Source organism: Perognathus longimembris, chromosome 13, assembly GCF_023159225.1.
Source record: "Perognathus longimembris pacificus isolate PPM17 chromosome 13, ASM2315922v1, whole genome shotgun sequence".
NCBI classification, from domain to species: Eukaryota; Metazoa; Chordata; class Mammalia; order Rodentia; family Heteromyidae; genus Perognathus; species Perognathus longimembris.
The window spans coordinates 59,594,319-59,614,117 of record NC_063173.1 but is presented as its reverse complement, the minus strand read 5'-3'; the positions used below and the strand labels follow the sequence as shown (position 1 = coordinate 59,614,117).

General features: G+C 61.6%; 1 protein-coding gene across 1 annotated transcript; it reads right to left on the bottom strand.

Moving 5' to 3' along the window:
- Positions 1–863: 863 nt before the first annotated feature.
- On the bottom strand, positions 864–19,596 carry Grk2 (G protein-coupled receptor kinase 2). The gene is made up of 21 exons (XM_048359766.1): positions 19,384–19,596; positions 10,107–10,183; positions 7,578–7,651; positions 7,366–7,467; positions 7,176–7,250; positions 6,963–7,024; positions 6,003–6,054; positions 5,641–5,732; positions 5,203–5,302; positions 5,054–5,132; positions 4,822–4,952; positions 4,514–4,608; positions 4,321–4,428; positions 4,108–4,174; positions 3,747–3,847; positions 3,227–3,293; positions 3,056–3,151; positions 2,651–2,813; positions 2,380–2,516; positions 2,174–2,287; positions 864–2,072 (listed from the first exon to the last, which is right to left on the bottom strand). The coding sequence occupies exons 1-21, from the start codon at positions 19,494–19,496 to the stop codon at positions 1,908–1,910; spliced, it is 2,070 nt and encodes a 689-aa protein (XP_048215723.1). The 5' UTR covers positions 19,497–19,596; the 3' UTR covers positions 864–1,907.
- Positions 19,597–19,799: the final 203 nt, after the last annotated feature.

Sequence of the window (19,799 nt, the reverse complement as noted above, 5' to 3'; positions counted from 1 at the left end):
ACGGTTCTGTATGAGGTTGTGCTATTTCAAGGGGCCGGGCCTGGTTTCCTCCATCATGTTCCACTGACCTGAGCCACTCATCAGTGACTGACTCCTCCTGACTTAAGAAAACATCTGGGGTTGGAATGAGGCTTAGTGGTGGAGTGCTTGCCTACCATGCATGAAGCCCTGGGTTCGATTCATTAGTGCCACATAAACAGAAAAAGCCAGACGTGGTGCTGTGGCTCAAGTGGTAGAGTGCTAGCCTTGAGCAAGAGAAGCTCAAGGACAGTGCTCAGGCCCTGAGTTCAAGCCCCTGGACTGGCAGAGGGAGGGAGGGAGGGAGGGAGGGAGGGAGAATCTGCATCAATGTCCACCTCAATACTAGAAGCCCAGCTCAAAGTCTGCCTCCTCCTCTACGCACGGCCCACCTGCTGTGCTCTGGCCTCAGCCTGGCTGGGCAGAGCATTCCTGCCCCAGGCCCCATCACCCAGGAGGCAGGGACGTGGGGAATGGAGGCTGAGTCTGAGATGAGAGACCTGATGCTGGGGTACCCCTTAGGTGCTGGGGGCCGCAGAGCGAGGCTAGCGATGACCAAGGGCCTGTGTGGGACTGATCTTTTGGGGTGGGGTAGGCATTCAGCACAGCACTTGACACGGGGGCCCCAGTCAGTCCAAACAGGACGCCAAGTGCATCCTGCTCACCTGGGAAGTGCCGGACTCCCTTTCTTCCTGGGCGCAAGAGGGTAACAGGGAGAGAGCACAGGCAGCTGGGCATGGGGGAGACAGTTAGAGGGCCCGGCCTGGAGTGGTCACCAAAACTTTCTTGGGGCCCAGCCAGCAGAGAACAGCCACCAGGGATAAAGGGAGTCTGAGACAGCAAGGAGTCAGGCACCATTTTTTATAAAAACGCATATTCTCATTTTCCACTCTTTAAAATCACATTCAAAAATCGGCAAAGAAACGCCCCGGGAGTGAGTAGACAAGGGGAGGGGGCCCTGACCCGGCCCCGGGGAGAGGGCGCGACACCACACACGGCAGCGCGACTGGCACAAGGGGGCATGCGGCGGGCGGGGCGGCGCCCGGGGGTGGCGGCACTGACGGGACGTGGCTGCGGGCGGGACAGCCGAGGGCGAGGACACACCGACTAGCCGGGACGAGGAGGGCTGGCCCCAGCAGGCCCCCTTCTTGCCGCACCACCCTCCTGCCCAGGCTAGCAGCCTCCCCCGGCCCAGGGTTGGGAGACCAGGGAGCCAGGCTAGGCTACGAGAGCCCAAACCTCAGACGCCTGTCTGTGCTCCTTAACCCCGGGCACTCAGTGAGAGGAAGAGGGGGCCGCCAAGCCCCACAGCGGCCAGGGCGGAGGGGAGGGGCGCAGCAGCGACACAGGAATTTTGTCTGAACAAGGGCCCGGGAGCCCCAGCCCCCGTAAGAGGCTTCAGGGGCCCTCTCCTCACCAGTGGCCGGAGGGCAGGACAGCTGGGGCTCTGTCTCTGTCCCAGGAGGGGCTATGGTAGGAAAGTTCAAGTAGTATCCCTGTGCTGTGTCCTCCCTGGGATGGGGAATGCCAGCCACTCGGCCAGGGCCTGGGCAGAGCCCCGGCCGGAGAGCCCAAGTGGCACAGCGCCATGCGGCTTCACCCCAGGGAGGGCGGGGGGCCGCGGGGGGCTGCTGCTCTCCCCACCAGGAAGACACTGGGAGCGGGCAGCCCGGGAGTCAGGGCAGAGGGCGCCGGACAGTGACTGGGTCGGTGGCAGCAGGAGCCGAGGCAAGCAGGCCCCTCCCTGGGGGCTGGGCCAGGCTGGGGCCACAGGAGATCACAATAACTACAAAATAAAACCTTTTCCGCTTTGCGGGAAAACAATAAAAATTCGACAAAATAAATTAGAGGTTTACAAAAGGCGGGCAGGTGGCAGGTGGGCGGGCAGATCAGAGGCCGTTGGCACTGCCCCGCTGGATCAGCGGCACCTTGCTCAGCTCCACCACGGGCGAGCGTGGCTTGTTCTTCATCTTGGGTACCCGCTGGACCAGCTGCTGGGCCTCACGGTAGGCATCACGCAGCTCCTTCTTCCACTGCACCAGCTCGGGGTCGCTCTGCACAGGCCCGGGCTCCGTCAGCCGGGGCAGTGCCCGCCGCCCGCGCCCGCGCCCGCGCCCCTGCCCGCGCCCACGGCCACGCCCGCGGCCCCACTCACGTCACACTGCAGGACAAACTGCTTGCCCCCGCGGATCTTGAGCAGGAGGCACTTGCGCTCCTTGATCTGCGTCTCCTCCACGGACTGGATCTCTTCCATGGTCAGCAGGCTCTGCTGCACGCCGGGGCGGGGTGGGAGAGACCCCTGGGTGAGGGCCGGTCAGCAGGCACCCCAGGCCAGCACCCAACCCTGGCACCAGGCCTTACCGGGGCCTCGCCTTCTCCCCGCCACTCCAGCCGGTTGGGGAACAGGTAGAAGTACCGCCGCTGCCACTGGGTCAGGAAGGGGTTGCCCATCTTGGACATGTAGCCGTGCATGATGCAGTCCTTGCCCAGGGCGTAGTCTGCCACGAGAGCCGCCGACAGGCTCAGCCTGGCAGCCTTTCCCGGCTGCTGCTCAGGGGAGCGCCCCGACCCCGGCCTCTCCTGATTTCGGCAGCACTCAGGAGACCCGGTGCTCCTGAGATCAGAACCTCACCTTCCTCGTGGCCCAGCTGCTTGTTTTTGGCTTTTTTGCGGGCCTCTAGCCGGTCCGTCTCAGCATTGATGGTGTCGAAGACCGTCTCCGCGACCTCCTGCTGCCACCGCTCCGAGATGGTGAGGGGGAAGTTTCGGTACAGCTCCTGGTCGCTGTCTAGTAACTTCATGAGGGGGACAGAGCAGAGACGTGTGGACGGACAGAAGGGCCAGGACATCATCAGCCCCGGGCCCGCCCCGGCCCCGGGCATGGAAGGTCTGGGCCAACAGCCAACCCCGGGGAGGGGTGGGGAGAGGAAGCAGTGCCCAGAGCACAGGCTGGCCTGCAGTCAGTCACAGGGGCAGAGGAGGGACAAGAACCCATCCAAGCCGGGCTCGGGGCTCCAGGCCAGGCCAGGCGCAGTACCTTGATTCCTTTTGTATCTTCCTCATCAAAGGAGCCAATGTCGAAGGCATCCGCAGCATTCACTTCCCCCCGTGGGGGGATGAGGGGGGGTGGGTACTGCACAGGGCGGGGTCAGGTGTCAGCACGCCGAAGGGCGGCGGACACCCCTCCCAGCCCCGCGCAGGTCCTTACCTTCTGCAAGAAGACCATCTGCCAGTCCAATGAGCGGAAGAAGGGGCTCTCCTTTACCTCCTGAGCCCTGTGGGAAGACGCCCGTCAGCTAGGAGGGCTCTGCAGCCCCCGAGTCAGGCTAAATCCAGGCCACGGGGCCTAGGATTCGTCCTGTCTCTACCATTCTGGCTGTGCGACCCTGGGCACGTGCCTAAACACCGGGCCTGTTTCCTCCTCCCCACAATGGGAGCCCAGCGGTGGCCACCCACAGAGCCGCTGAGTTCTAACACTGGTCTCTTGCAGTGCCTCGTCCTGCACTTGGGAGCTAGCCATAAACATGAAATGCTGCTATTAAGGTCGCTGTCATCTTGGTTCATCTTTGTTACAGGAGCCTCTGGAAGCCAGTCCCAGCCAGCACCAGCCGCTCTGCACCCAGTCAGTCTTGCTACCTGAGGTCACCAGACAAGGCCGGCTGTGACCCTCATTTGCAGCTCATCCAAGCTTTGTCCTCGGGGGCACAGCCAAAGGCCCGGGCACTCACCCATGGCCCAGGCAGCCCAGCCTCCGGTTGACGTCCCTCTGCAGCAAGCCCTCCAGCAGGGAGCGGAGCTCTGGGGAGAAGGAGTCAGGCAGCTCCACGGCCTGCAGGGAGGAGAAGCAGGGTGGCAGGGGCAGGGCAGAGCCGCAGGCCCGCAGGGGAGAGGCTCAGGCTTCCCGACTGGCCCCAGCAAGTGGGGGCTTTGGCAACACTGTGAGGGACAAGAGGTCTGCCCCACAGGGCAAAAAAAGGAGATGATGGCTGGAGAGCTCTGCTGGTGCATGAGAACTAAAACTCCAGGACCCTAGCACCCTCTGTAGACCTCAGCCCCGCTGGGGCCCAGCGCTGAGACCCTTACGCTCACCATCGTCAACGTCATGCGATCGATCTCGTGCTTGTCTTTGGTCTTGTGCTGCCGGAAGGGGCTGTGCCTAGGTAAGAAAAGCCAAAAATGAAGATCAAAGCACAAGAATGGAGAAACGGAGGCAGCCAGCAGGAATGAGTCTTGTCCCAAGGGAGGGAAGGCTCCCCTCCCTGGCTTCCTCCCCAGCCTGGTCCCCCACGCCCCCCCACTCACCCCCGCAGCAGCTTGAAGAGCATGCAGCCCAGGGAGAACCAGTCGGCGCTGCTGTCATAGGCCACGCCCTTCTGCAGGACCTCGGGGGCCATGTAGCCGTGCGTGCCCCTGTGGGAGCGGAGGCTGTGAGGGGGGGGGGCGGCGGGGGGCGGGGAGGGCGGGCGGGGCGGGGGAGGGGTGGCCGGGCACTCACACACTGGCGTGAGGTTTCTTCTTGGAGAAGTCACAGGCCAGGCCCAGGTCCGAGATGCGCACGTGGCCGTGCTCGTCCAGGAGGATGTTGGCGGGCTGCGGAGGAAGCCAGTGAGCTACCCGCCGGCCAGGCGGGAGGCCAGTTGAGCGTGTTCACTGACTGACGGACCACGGGTGCCCAGGGACGAGGCCCCGGGCGGGGTAGGCCTCCCTTTTCCTAATCACAGCCTGAGCCCCGATGGCGGCCGAGGGGAAGGGTGGGGAGGCAGAGGGGGGCACGGGCACACACGGACGACGGGTGGCCTTTACCTTGAGGTCCCTGTAGACGACAAAGCGGTTGTGCATGTGCTCCAGGCCCAGGATGATCTCGGCGGCGTAGAAGCGCATGTCGGCCTCAGAGAAGACCCCATGCTGGGAGAGGTGGTAATGCAGGTCCCCGCCTGGAGGAGGCAGGGGCAGCACTCACCTTCCTGCCCCGGGCAGGTCCAGTCCAGAGCGGCCCCCCCACCCCCGCCCGCCCCGGGCAGGCCGCCACACTCACCGTTCATGAGGTCCAGGATGAAGCTGAGCTTGTCTGGCGTGTGGAATGCATAGGACATGCAGACGATGAAGGGGCAGTCCTGCGGGGAGCGAGTGGTCAGAGAGGCTCACCCAAGGCTCCTTTGGGGGACCCCTGGCCGCCCAGCTCACCCCAGTGCTGACGAGGGAAAGCATGATGCGCTCGTTCAGGGCCAGGGTCTCTCCCTGCTTCATCTTGATGCGCTTCTTGTCCAGACACTTCATGGCGTACCTGCGGTGGGGAGGGAGGGCCGGCTCCAGTCCACGCCCCGTGACAGGCAGAGCTCCGGGCTGCCTCGGGGGACTCGTGGGCATGTCTAGACCGGACACATAGGGGACATAAACCAGGGGTTCCCAGGGGGCAGAGGGTGCCGGCAGGGAAGGGTTCCCGAGGCACTCACGGGAAGATGGAGAGAACAAAGTATACCCCTGGACACGGCCTGGGGCAGGGGTGCCCTGCCCAGCTGTTCCCAGGATGCCCCCGGCATTCCGGGCCCCTCTAGGACCTAGAAGCCTGACCCCTCCCTCGGCCTCCCCAGCGCATGCCAGCCAGGCAGGATGCCCGCTCACATCTTGCCCGTGTCTGCTTTCCGGCACCCGTAGACCTCGCCGAAGCCCCCGCGCCCGATGATGCGGTGTACACTGAAGTCGTTCATGGTCAGCTGCAAGGGGGCAACAGCTGGGGTCACGGGGGGGGGGGGGGGCTGCCAGCTCCAGGGCAAAAGCACCTGAGCAGACCCCATGCCAGGTCTTCTACCACGATCCTGGTGCTGACCCCAGAGCCACCAGTGTGGTGCTGAAGGCGCAGAGCTCTCGTCTCCCACTGGCCCAGCCCTGCCTGCCCCGGCTCCCCACACCCTTCTGATTGCTCGGGTTCCCCACCCCAAAAGCCCCAAGCCCCCCCCTCACCCGGTGCCCTCTGGCCCACTCACATGAATGTTGAGCTCCACATTCTTCCACTGGCAGAACCGTGTGAACTTGTCACTGCAAGAGACGAGGACCAGGCTCAGGTAGGCCTCAGAGTAGGCAGAGCAAGGCCAGTGTGAACCTGTCCATCTCTGCCCTTCCCTGAGGTCCTGGCAAAGCAGACATGGAACCTCTCGGGGCCTCTGTGGCTTGGACTGGCCTTGGCCACTGAACCATGCGGTCCTACTGGGATCAGAGAAGCTCAGAGAAGTCTCCAGTCCATCACGACTTCCTGCTCCTCCATCCTCTACTATGTCTCACTCCTGAGCTGTTGCCACAGCTCCAGCCACACAGCTCAGTCCCTGGGAAGTCATCCACTCTGTGGCTGGGCAGTTAGGGCCCTAAAAAAAAAAGTCACTTCTGCCAGGCACTGGTGGCTCATGCCTATAATCCTAGCTACTCAGGATGCTGAGATCTGAGGATCACGGTTCAAAGCCAGCTCGGGCAGGAGAATCCACGAGACTCTTGTCCCAGTGGACCAGAAAACTGGAAGTAGCTTTATGGCTCAAAGTGGTAAAGTGCTGGTCGTCAGCAAAAAAGCACAGGGACAGTGCCCTGAGTTCAAGTTCCATGTCCCACAACAAACAACAAAACAGTCATTTCTTGGATCCACCCGCAGTCTGTCCACACCGTCTGTGCAGGCCAGGGGGGGCAGTGTGGCCTCTCGTGCCCAGCCCGGCCGCCACCCTCATGTTCTTTAGCCCAGGGGAGCCCAGCAAGGTCCTAGATGGTCCATGGGAGAGACAGACTGCAGGCTGCCCGAGGCCTGGCTCTGAGCAGCCTGGTGAGAAGGTGGAGGAGGTAAGAAAGCCCCTGCCACTGACCATGGATAAGCCCAGTACCTGCCCGCGAAGCAGGTCCCCAAGAGTGCCTGCAGCCTAGGCAGGTTGCTTGTGTCCTTCCCCACTATGCTGAGCCCCACTCACCTCTCAATGAACTTCTGGAACACATCCCCTCGGAGATTCTGACAAATCTCCTCAATGTATGGCTAGGGAAGAAACTGCAAGTTGGTGACTGAGCCCCTCAGACCACTGTCCCAGGCTCTGTCCCCAGCTGCTGCCCAGGCTGCTGTCCTTGGACAGCCCAAGGGGCCCCTGGCTGGGCAGTGTGGGGCTGCAGGAAGTGAGTCCAGCAAATACCTGGAAAAGATCCGGAGGCACCTGCTTCTTCATCAGGTGGCCCTGGACCTGCTCCGTGGCACTCTTTGAGAAGGGCTGGGGAAGGACAGAGGGGCCATGAAGCCTCCACAGGGGCCTTTCTTCCCTTCGAACCCTGTTGCCTGGAGCCAGCACGTGGTGTGGCCTGAGGAGGACCTGGTCTGACACTCACGTGCGAGCAGGCGAGCAGCTCCTTCATGATGTAGGAGTCGAAGATCTCCCGGCTGCGAGCCACACGCTCTTCCTCCGTCTCCAGCTTCTCGTACTTCTTGATCTGGAACGTCGAACCCACAGACAGTCTGCATCCAGTAGGGCAGGCGGCACCGAGGCCAGGGGTCATGCTATCCCAGCCCCTGCACCTCCCCGAGAGCCAATCTACCTCACCTCCTCATAGAACTCCACCAGGGGCTTGGCCTCCTCAAGGTGGTTCAGGCAGAAGTCTCGGAAGAGCAAGTACCCTGAAAGCAACCAGAGGGGTCACAACAAGCCACGCGTGTCCTACCCTCAGGGACGGTCCTGTCACTACTGACAGAGCAGGTGAAGGGGCTCTGAGCAAAACTGTCTGAAGCAGCAGCAGATGTCTCTTACCCCAGGTAGAGGCTTCCAACGTGGCCACCAAGGCAGCTACCAACCAAAGATGCCTGGACCCCAGGCCGGGGTCCTGGACTTCTACCCTTTTCCTACAATCTGCTGCAGATCGTGGCTGGAAATAGCGAGCGCCACAGGTAGAGGGGAAGGGCTACCGGTGCCATCGGGAGCCCAGCATGGTACTAAGCCCTGGATCTCTGACTGTGGCACAGCCCTCTCCCTCTGTGTGAGGGACACCATCCACTAAGGGCTGTCAGGTGCAAGAAACCAGTGCCAGGGGCTGGGAATATGGCCTAGTGGCAAGAGCGCTTGCCTCGTATACATGAAGCCCTGGGTTCAATTCCCCAGCACCACATATATAGAAAATGGCCAGAAGTGGCGCTGTGGCTCAAGTGGTAGAGTGCTAACCTTGAACAAAAAGAAGCCAGGGATGGACAGTGATCAGGCCCTGAGTCCAAGCCCCAGGACTGGAAAAAAGAAAACAAAAAAAAGAAAGAAAGAGACCAGTGCCAGGGCCTTGAGATGCCCAGGCCATCTGGCTAGGTCAGGCTGCGGCAAGAGGGAGGCAGCTCTGAGGGAGAACTCCAGCCCTGTCCTTGCCCCCTCCTATCTGACAGCAGTCCTGATCAGGAGAGCAAGTCTCATTGAGGAAACTGAGGCTTGGAGAGAGGCTCATCAACCCAGAGCAGGTGCCTGGGGAAGCCAGGCCGAGAGCAGGTGCCTTGGAGCTGGGAGCAGGAAGGGCTAGAAGGTTCCTTACTCTGCTTGGGAGTAGAGACTGAGGCTAAACCCCAGAGCGGCTGCCAAGGAACAAAGCAGACAGAAGGCCGCTTTGCTTCTTCCTCATGCTCCAGTTCCACATGGGTAATTGTGTTGTGCTAGTGGTTTCCCACACCTCTTTCGGGGAGTTGTCCTGATATCATCAAAGATCTACGCTTCTGGTACTGGCATTTACATGCTGGGCATTTATGCCCAGCATTTATTTATTCTGGTGCCATTATTGAGGCCTGAACTTGGGGCCTGGGCTCTACCCCTAAGCTTCTTTTGCTCAAGGCTAGCACTCTACCACTTGTGCCACAGCACTACTTCCGGCATTTCCTCTTTATGTGGTGCTGAGGAATTGAACCCAGGGCGTCATGCATGCTTGGCAAGCATTCTACCACTAAGCCACATTCCCAGCCTGCTTATTATTTTTTAAATGTATTTATTGGGGTTGAACCCAGGACCACTTTCGCTGTAACCTAAGCCCCACCATGGACTTTTTTGTTTGTTTTGTTTTTGTTTTTTGTTTTGTTTTGTTTTTTGGGCAGTCCTAGGCCGTGAACTCAGGGCCTGAGCACTGTCCCTGGCTTCTTTTTTGCTCAAGGCTAGCACTCTGCCACTTGAGCCACAGCGCCACTTCTGGCCATTTTCTGTATATGTGGTGCTGAGGAATCGAACCCAGGGCCTCATGTATACGAGGCAAGCACTCTTGCCACTAGCCCATATCCCCAGCCCCCCACCATGGACTTTTAACACAGTGCTTTCAAGTGAATTGTCAACAGAGCAGAGTGCTCGCTGGAACACCTCCTCTGTCCCTGTGGGATGTGAGCAGAGGCCTCCTGAGTCCCATTTCCCAGAGGAAGACAGCATCAAGCTCAGTGAGGTGGGGCAATGTGCCACACTCCAAGCCTGGAACCCAAGCTGTATGTTCCCGGACACTCAGCTCCTCCAGCTGACCTCCAAGGCCTGACTCCGCCGGCCCACCTCCAGAGTGCAGAGCTGAGCTCCCGGCCCGGCAAAGCCAAATCAGAATGGAGCAGGGCTGCAGCTGCTTCCCTGGACCTGCCCCACGCCCCCCTCTGGGGGGTGCTGATGGCAGAGGCCACGAGCCCCAGGCCCGGGGAGAAAGGATGGAGTTGCCCGGAGGAGGCAGGTTGTTCAGTGGCCCATGGGGGCGGGGCTGGGCCAACCACAGCTCGGCAGGCGCCACAGGAAGCGCCCCGCCTCTTCCTGTCAGTTCTACCAACGGCCCAGAGCAGCTGTGGCTTAGCCAAGGGGAAGCTGCAACTCTCAAAAACAAAAACCCCAAAGGAGGAACTTCCCTGGCGGCCTGGGAAGATGGCTGGCCCCCACCCCCACCACGGGGCCTCCAGGGGCCAACAGCCAGGGGCTGGGAGGCAAGGGTCACAGCAGCCCCTTGAGGCCACCTGGAGGGCTCTGAGTCGAGGGGGAGGGTCCTTCAAGGGGAGGGGCATGTGGCCCCATCAGCCGGGGGAGGGGGGGAGGGGTGTTGGCAGGAAGCCAGCTTCAGAGTCAAGCTAGCAGAGCTGTGGTTTCACTTACCCAACTTCTGGGAGAAGATCTTCTCAAAGGTGACCTCTCCTCTGTCCTCCAAGTACTTCTGCATGACACTCCGAATGCTGCCGGCAGAGGAGCACAGTGAGCTCGGCCCCTAAAGTTCCCAGGCTGCAGGTCCTGCCCTGCCCAGAAGTCAAGGCATTGAGAGGGGCCCCACTTGTTGGGGCTACTCTCTTTTCTTGCCCCTGGGGTCACGCTAGATGCCACTTGCCCCCAAAGGTATTAGCAGGCAGATGGCCTCCTGCTTCGAAGCCCACTGCGTATAGAAGTTTGGTCCAGTGCTGCCACACGCTGACTTTGGGAACTTAGCCAAAGCCCCAAAGCCAGGTCTTATCCATTAGCAGATGAACAGATAAACAAAAAGTGGCACACTCTCACAATGGCAGACCCTTCGTTCTGAGGCCCCGTTCAGTCACGATGCCCGGACATGCCGGACGGCATGGATGGACCTTGAAAGCATTCTACCGCCTAAGACAAAAGACCACAGATTGTAAGGCTCTATCCTGGGCCTTTTCCATCCATCTAGAAAAGGCCAATCAACAAAGTACAGATTTGGGGGTGCCAGGGGCCAGTGAGGGGAAGGAGGGGTGGGGAGTTTCTTTTGGGAAGGATGGGGATAGGTGGGAAGTAAGAGGCAAACTGGAACCTGGTGAACTGTATCTCTTAATTGGATACATTTCATACTGTATATCACATGAACCGTTTCTCAACTCAAGCTCCCACCGGGTACCTAACCGAACACGAGCAAGCCTGGGAGAGGCTCTGCTGATCACATTTGGCTCTCTCTAGCCTGGGCTTCGGGGGTAACGCGTAGCCATCCAGCTGAAGTGTGCCCGGGGCTGGGGACTGTGCGGTCACCCCAGCATGATCCGCTCACAAGGCCCCCGCAGCGTGGCAGGGCCAGCAGCGGGCCTCCAATGCAGAGATGGCAGCTGCTGCACGTCGGGGCTGTCTGTGCTTGGCACTGTCCCCCCTACCCTGCCTCTGGGAACAGCATGAACCAGCCTGGTCACACATGCTGCAGCCTGGGAACACACAAGACCATGTGTGTGACTCGTGGGCTCCAGCCCTGCAGGCAAGCCTCAGGTCCGAGATAGCTGAGGATGGGTGCCAAGGCCTGGAGCAGGCCCTGGTCAGCCCAAGAGGGAGAGGCTGTGTGGAGAAGGCAGAACTTCACTGGGTTCCTAAAGTGCCACAGGATGGCAAAGCCTAGGGCAGGCAGGGACAGGTGAAAACATGGAGTCCAAGAGGCCCACAGGGCAGGGAGGAGAGTACAGCAAAAGGCCCAGGGGAGAGCAGGGTCTCAGGTACCAGGGGGCTCCTGAGCTCCGCTGTGTCCCGGGCAGCAAGCACAAGAACCCCTGAGGCAGGCAAGTGCTCACCCAGGAAGGGAGAAGGGATGTGGGGAAGTGGCTTGGCTGTGGTAGCAGGGCCTGTCATGTGTTTCCAGCCTGGGAAGGATGGCGGCTGTAGGAGGAAGAAGGGCCCCAGGGTGCAGGGCCCCCAGGCCCAGCTCTCCGGGGAATGCTCGGTGTCCAGCTTTCTTCAGGAAGGGCCTCAAGAGACAGTGGCGCCTGCAGGACTTCGTAAGCACCGTCCTGAGGCCATGACCCCGCCGCCACTCCCTATCCTGGGAGGCTGCAGGCGCCATCACACCAAAAGCTGTCTCCTCTAGGAAGTAGAGCCCTGAGGACAACTCCTGGTCCCCCTTCTACCACACCTTTGTTTCTAGCCAGGAAAAGAAGCCATCAGCCCAGGTTCAGAGGCGCAGAAGCCCCAGGCTGCCCACGCTGTCACCCTCAGAGCCAGTTCCCGCTCTGGGCAAGCGAGGAGGCTTTCTACAAACCAAGAGGGGCTCTGAGGCCCTGTGCCCCTCGGCCGTGCTGGCCCTCCTCCTCCCCTGGGGTCCTCATACCAGTTACACCAACAATATGCACCCCCAGCCTTGGGAGCCTCCCGGGGACTGGAGACTGGCAGAACCAAGTCTCGAGGACATTGTACAGACAGCAGCTGTTGATGTGACACAGACACAGCCTGGGCCAGGGCTGCCGACGGGAGACCAGCTGGGTGGCCCTCAAGCAGTTCTTCTAAGGCTTGTGGAAGTGCTGAAACTCAGGGTGCGGAGCCCCGGAACATGGAAGATGACCCCAGAAAGCCTGGCCGGTCTGCTTCTGAACCTGATTCTTGTGTTCTGGGACCTTCTGCTCCAGGGAAGGGGATGCAAAAAAGCAGTAAGGGGTAAAAGTATCACGCAAGTCCCAGTTTGGTGGTCACAGTGGTTGGGAGAGGGGCATCCGATATTAGTCAGGCGGACAAAGCGAGACACAGATGACATGACAGGGAGACTGATGCCAGCTGTCTCGGAAGCCCTCCTACCGGACCAGCCTCCTGGGAACAGGCAAAGTGAGGCCAGCTTGGCGGAGGCCAGGGCCACCAAGGAGCCATGGAACCTCCCACCACGCGGCCCAGGGCAGCTGGGAACCGGACACACACAGGCTCCCCCTGGGAAATGTACATCGAGAGGCCCTGCCCGTGACAGCCATGGGTCCCGGGGCTCTGCGGTCACCCGGCCCAGGGCACGGCAGGAATCGGGACCCCCGGCTCAAGGCTGCCCGCACCCGCCCGGCAGAAGCCGCACCTGGGCTCGGCCACGGTGTTCTTCCTAGCCCACGCGCTTCACTCCCTTCCGTAAAAAGAAAGGTCCTTTTAAATAAAATAAACACCGACCCCCGCCAACACGAAGTCGGGCCTAAGCAGAGTCCTTGAAGGGAAGGTCCCCAAAGTAGCAATTTCAGGGTTTCCTGTCTATCCCCACAGGGCTGGTGGCCAAGGGCGCTGGCAGGTAAGAGATGTCACGGGGGGGGGGGGGGGGGAACGCTCCCGCTTTGGCAAGTATGGGCCCGCACGAGGTGGAGCGGCCTCTGGGCTGGGCCACCTTTGTTTCTAGCACCCTCTCCCTGACAGTGGCAGAGTCTGCGGAGGTGACATGCCCAGAGTGGCATCTCTGCCCCTATCCAGGTCAACAACCCACAGCCAGGGCCGCGTGACTCCCAAGATCCACTGTAGATCACTGAGAGAACAGACGCCTGACTCGTCAGACATGAGCCACGGAGGCCCCGTCCCCTGGGAAGACCCTGGCTTGGAGAACGAGGGTAGTAAGGCGATGCTGAACTGCCGTGCTGAGCTGCAGACCAGGGGGCCTGAGAGGACAGAGCAGCAAGCACACCCCCAAGACGCCAGGCTTGCTGTGCCCCTGCCAGTTCCCATCCCACCCCACCCCCCCCCCAGGCCCCAGGGCAGCGCTGCCCAAGCCCTTATCCCAGCACCCCACAGCTCGCGCCACAACTTCTAGAACATGAGTCTATGTGAACTGGTCGTCAGGTCTCTGTTCCACACCTGCCAGGAACCCAAAGGAAGGGGCCTCCCGACGGCTGAGCCCTGGGCTGACCCAGGCTGCAGGGCTGAAATGCCTCTCCGCTGGCCCCAGAGCAACCTCACCTGTTCCAACTTAAATTCCAAGCTAATCAATACCTGTCCACTGGCACCCACGGAGAGGTAATGCTGTGGAAAGGTGTGACTGTTGTGTGGCTCAGTGACAAGCTCACCGAGGCCACCTTGGAAGTGACCCCCTGGGGGGGAAATACCTGCCCTGTCCGAGGATGGAAGGCACTTGGCACAGAGGTGTCTGGCGCTGGGGTGGCCACAGCCATAGGAGAGAAGCGCCTACCCCCTGTTCCCAGTACCCTGCGGCTCACGGGGGGCTGGAGGGGCACTTCCTCTCTCAGCAGTGACTGAGGTGACAGGACAGCAGGCAGGAAGGGGGTGCAGACTGTGGGGGAGAACTTCCCGTACATTCTCTAGTACCATGTGGTACTCAGTGGCTCAATAGCCACCTTGCAGGTTGTCTAGGTCCTCACAGGTGGCTTGCACACAAGGTCAGGGCAGCATCTGTGGACCGGAAGGGCCCGTGGTCCTCAGTGGGTAGAGGACACCTCCAAACCAACCCTCAGAAAGGCTCATCTCCCTCCATGGGAGTGCTGGGTAAGGGACTCAGAGGGCTCTGGCCATCTATCCCACCCTGGAGGGGGGGAGGGTCCCTCCAAGAGCCAAAAAAGGCTGGAGGCAGCCTTCCCGGACGATGGGGGGCTGCTGGGACGTCCAGGATGGAGCGAGCTGGCATGGAGGAATGGGCCTCCAGCCTGACAGGTCCGGGGCAGCCTGGCTAGGAGCTGCCGGGTTCTGGTAAGCAAGAGTTAACAAGCGAAGGCGAGGTGCTCCCCTGTGGCATTTCCAGGAAACCTGGCACAGAGGTGGCAGCAGCCCCCTAGGGCTTCTTATTAATATTTCTCAATGACCGTCCCCAGGGCTGACAACGTCCTTGGAGCTAAGGATGGGGCCACCGACAAATGGGAGAGACCAACAGCCACAGCAAAGCGCAGCTAATGATGGCTGCCCCGTGTGCACAAGCCCACAGGGAGCGGCGACGGAAGCCCAGACGCCCAGGCCCCTCTGCAGGGCCTGGCCCACAAGAAGAGGCACTTTGGTGGCGTGATCAAACAGCACGAACATGACACAAACACGGCACTCTGCACCTGTCAGCCACCTTGTCAACACACACGCAGAACCGAGTTCCGGGGCTCCTGGTCCTGTGGTCCCCACCTCCGCCCTGGCTTCCGAGTGAGAACTGCCCCTCCCACGTCGCCATCAACACCCACTTCTGCGGCACCAGTGTGGCCCTTTGCAGTAAACAGCAACGCAGACACCAGATGCTATTTTATAAGAAAGCTAGAGCCGAATGCCTCCCTTTTAACATCTCATTGGAAACAGACTAGAAATGGCGTAAGCGTAACTATCGAGAGAACAGTGACCTTGAGAGCCGGTGGGGAGTGGAAATTGGGGCAGGTATGGTAGGGGCTGTGTATTCCTCAAAGACCATCACGCACACCGGTTCCTGTCGCGTGCTCCATAATATCCTGGAAACCACAGCCACGCGCAGGCGGCTGGAAACCACCTGCACCTACCCGGGACCCAGCTGAGGCAGGCGCCCTGAACCTGGGCACGGGGTGGGGGGGGAGGGGGTGCTGCGGCGGGGCGGGGCGGAGCGTGCCGCACCTGACGTCACCAGGAATTTACTACTAGGGACGGGTTGTGCATTAATGGGACACATTATTCCCAGGCTGACAGAGCCCAGATTCCTGAGCACTGATCCTGACCTGTAAAGCTCACGCTCCCTTCAAATCCATTTACTGAGGAGAGACGGTGGGGGAGCCAGCGACTTAATGGCACCCCCCCACCCCCCCCCAACCCTAGCTCTAGAGAGGAGACAGATGGGGAAAGACATCCTAGGGAACTCTTCCCAGGGAGCAGCAGCCGCTTGCGGAGCCTGCAGGGAGACACTACCCCAGAGATAATCTGGCCTTCGGGGGCAGCAGGGGGAGACGGCAGCTACTGGAGTGGAATGTTGTGGGTAAGGGATGAACCGAGAGGGAGAAGCGGAGGGAGGAGGAAGGGCGAAGGCAGCCCCTCCCCCACGGATGGAGGCAGGAAGTCCTGGGGGGAAGAGTTATCAGGAATGAAGAAGCAGCAGCAGCGAGCAGAGGAAGAGCGGCAGGCTCTGGGAGAGTGGGAAGCCAGAGAGAGGGCAGCCGGAGGAGGGACCAGGAAACAGCCGAGGGACTGGGAGGCTGGAAGAGGCGCCCGGCTCCCGCACGCGGCACCTGGGGCTGCCACTGTCACCGGGGAGGGCAGGGAGCCTCCTGAGACCTCCCAGACAGGGCTCTGCAACCCGGAGCCTGGAGATTAATTACACAAGGCCTCCGCGGTCCTATTAAGCAAATGACGATAATTATAAGATTGAGACTGCTGCCGGGAAACAGAGACTGCAGCCCCCCGACCCCCCCGCCCCAGGCCCAGACCACAGACCCTTTGAGCCGGAGGGTCACTGGGAGGTCCTGGGAAGGGCAGTCCCCAGAGGCAGGTCAGGTCAGAGTAAGGGACCTGCCCGCGTCCTGCGTGTCCTGCGTGAGCTGCTGCGGCAGACATAGGAGCCAGGTCTCCAGCCACACGGCACTGCCTCCTCCTGGGAGGAGCTGGAAAATGGGTCTGCTTCCTCAAATTCTATGGGTGACAGAAGGGGAGGCCCCTGTGCCAAGTCACAGTGGCACGATGCCCAACCGCTCCTGTTCCTCAGCCCTGGGGAGTCGGATCTGTGATGCCAGCAGAGCTCGGGCCAAGCCACAGGCCTGGGTACCGGCCACGGAGAGGCCGACAGGAGGGGCCATCCCATCCTAAGGTGGGAACAGCTCCTGAGGGCGCTGTCATGGTGACACACACACGGCCTCCCTGCCAGACCCTGACCTTGTCACTGTACCTGATGGGACTCCTGACATGGAGGTGACTCCTTTTTCTTTTCTTTTTGTGCCAGTCCTGGACTTGAACTCAGGACCAGGGTGCTATCCCTGAGCTTTTCTACTCAAGGCAAGTGCTCTACCACTTGAGCCACAGCTCCACTTGAGGCTCACAGACTTTGCTGCCTGACTGGGCTTCTAAGCCTAATCCTCAGATGTCAGCCTCCTGAGTAGCTAGGGTTACAGGCGGGAGCTTTGACTCCTCTTTTCTGCGCACTAGCTTTGCCAGGGTAGCCTGGCTCTCCATTTCAACCAACAGGGAGGGGACTAAACTTTGACGGCTGATGACACCAAGGGCTGGCTGCCTTTCTGCTTCAGGCCACCATCCCCCACCCACAGCTCCCTGACAAGGGGTGTCAGCCAGCCCACCCCACAAACTGTGGACAAGAGCAGAGGTGTTCAGGGTGGGAAGAACAGAGACAACACGCAGCAGGAATGGCATTGGCCTGGGTTTAAGAAACAACTTCCACGGGTTGGGAATGTGGCCTAGTGGTAGAGTGCTTGCCTAACATGCATGAAGCCGTGGGTTCCATGCCTCAGCAACACAGAAACAGAAAAATCCAGAAGTGGCGCCGTGGCTCAAGTGGCAGAGTGCTAGCCTTGAACAAAAAGAAGCCAGGGACAGTGCTCAGGCCCTGAGTTCAAGCCCCAGAAACAACTTCCAATCCCAGGTAGGTCTCCTCTGTGATCAGGCAAATCTCCTCACCCTGGCTCTCAAGGCCTTGACCTGCTGGGCCTGCTTGCCACCGTTGCCAGGAGGATAAAGCAGAGTAAAGGGGCCATGGGAAGACCTGGGCAGAAGTGAGGCACGGTCGTAAGGACGAGCAGAGGCACCTGTCCCAAGGGCATGGCGAGCGGGCTCCTGCCTGCCAGCCCAGGGGGCCTGCAAGCCCCAGGTCCGTGCAGACCGTGTTCAACATCAGAGCCACTCTTATCCACAACAGATCCGGCCACTTGCTCAATACCACGCCGCGGACGGCGACCCTGCAGGAGAGCCTGTGCTGCCTTGCCCTTCCCCTAAAACCCGCAGCCACCTGGTTTCGGCTCAGCGCGAGATAAGCCCTGGTATTCTTAAGCAACTACCACACTCGAGGCAAGGCCTTGCCAACTTCACAGGTTGGTTTGGGGATCAACTGAGATGACACATGTCAAAATAAATAATAAATTATTATAATTTCCATTCTTATTCCTATCACATCACCACCACCACCATAGAGGAAAAGGGCACAGGGAAAGAGGAAGAGCTTGTTTCTCAGGGTTTTAACACACCTGAAGAGCCGACCCAAGGCGGGGCTCATCAGGAGTGATGCATGCTGGGGAGAGATTACCCAAACACAGAGAGTTCTAGAAAAAGCTCCGCCTTACACTTTGCAGAAGGGTCTCCAGGCTGCAGTCACCCAGGAGGGCTAGCGGTTCACCGCCCTAGAGGTGAATGAATACCCTTCCCCCTTCAGGGCCTTGTCATTTCAGAACTCATTTTGGTCCTAACTGTGGTGGCTCCCTGAGCAGCCCTGGCTGACAGTCAATCTGGTTCCTGTTTTGAGAAATCTGATTGCAAATGTCTTAGAGAAAAAGGAGGGGGAGGACAACGGTCTTCTCAAAACACAGACCATTTTCTTCTCCAGGGGCCTCGTAGTCAGTCAATCTGAAACCCAGGAAGCAGGCACAGAGGTGGGGGTGGTGAGCCCGAGCAGGGCACCCTTACAGTGCAGCTGCGTTCCGGCTTCAAAGCCCAAGGACACCAGCGTGGCACGGCCCTCTTCCACACCATCCAACTTCACAGATGTGAACATCGAGGCCCAGAAACAGGAAGGGACTTGAGCAAAGTCCCATGAGCGCAGGCCCAGTGCCCGGCCCCTTGGGCTCCAGAGCGGAGGGCAGCTGGGATGAACCCGCTAATCACCCCAAGAAAGCGTAGCGGGTGTCCACATCCGTTCACCCAGATGCAGGGCATGCGGGGCATGCAGGCCGCAACGTGGACCACAGCAGAGGAGTTAGGTGCAGCTACGACCCGGTGCTGCGGGAGGCCTCGATGCGGTGTGGCCAGGGCGCTCACTCCTGGGGCTTCCGTTTCCCCACCTGTTCCTGGGACACACCGCCCTACCTGTCCTACCCCCTTCCCACCCCATCGCTCCGGGGTGGCGGTGGGTGGGCTGCCGTCCCCCCCCCCCCCACACACGGGGAGAACACACTCCATCTGCCACGGGACGCAGGCCACGCCGCGGCCGTGGCTCGCGTCCGGTCCACTCGGGCACCCGTGTCCTGTCCGGTTGAAACTTTGACATCCGTGCCCCACGGCCTGGGCCCAGACTCGCCCCCCGCGGGCACCGTCCGCCAGGACCGGGCTCAGGGGAAGCGGCTCCCCACCTGCCAGCCCGCAAGCCCCGGGCAGGGGGGACCCAACACCACGGTCTCCATCACGACCGGGCCCCGGAAGCCCCGCGAACCCCGGCCCGGGACGGTGGCCCCCCCCACCCCCCCTCCACCTCGGAGAAGAAGGCAAGAGTTCGCAAGACTTGTTTCCCTCCCCCCCCCCACCCCAAAGCACGGACAGGAGTGGACGGGGAGGAGGGGAGTCGTGGAGACCCCGAGCGGGGCCCCGGGCGCGCGGGCCGCGGAAGGGGTCCAGGCGGGCACGGCCGGGGAGGGGACCCCGCGGGGCCGGGGGGCGCCGGGCAGCGCCGGGCCCCGGCGGGAGGAGGCGGCAGCCGGGGGGCTGACGGCGGCCAGGCCGGCGGCGAGGCGCAGGAAGCGGCCGCGCGGCCGGCCGGGGCCGCGGCGCGCGGGGCGGGGGTCGCCGGGGGCCCGGGGCGCGGCGGGCCGGGGCGGGCGGGGCGGCCCCGCGCGCGGCTCACCTGGGCTCGGGCAGCAGGATCTTCTTGCTGGCGCGCGCGGCCGGCGTGGCCTTGCTCTTCTCCATGGCCATCAGGTAGCTCACGTCGGCCAGCACCGCCTCCAGGTCGGCCATCTTGGCGGCGGCGCGGCTTCTCCCGCCGCCGCCGCCGGAGGCTCCGCTCCGCTCCCGCTGGCGCTCGGCGCGGCCCGCGCGGCTCCTCGGCCTCGGCGCCCGCCCGCCCGGCCCCGCCCGGCCCCGCTCGGCGCCCCGCGGCTGCGCTCGCCGCCGCTCACAGGCGGCGCCGCTCCATGGCGCCGGCTCCGGCCCGGCCCGGCTCCGCGCTCCGCTCCCGCCGGGACTGCAGTCCGGGCGCCGCCGCCGCCGCCGCCGCCACCCGCGCCCCGGAGCCGCCGCCGCCGCCGCCGCCGCCGCCGC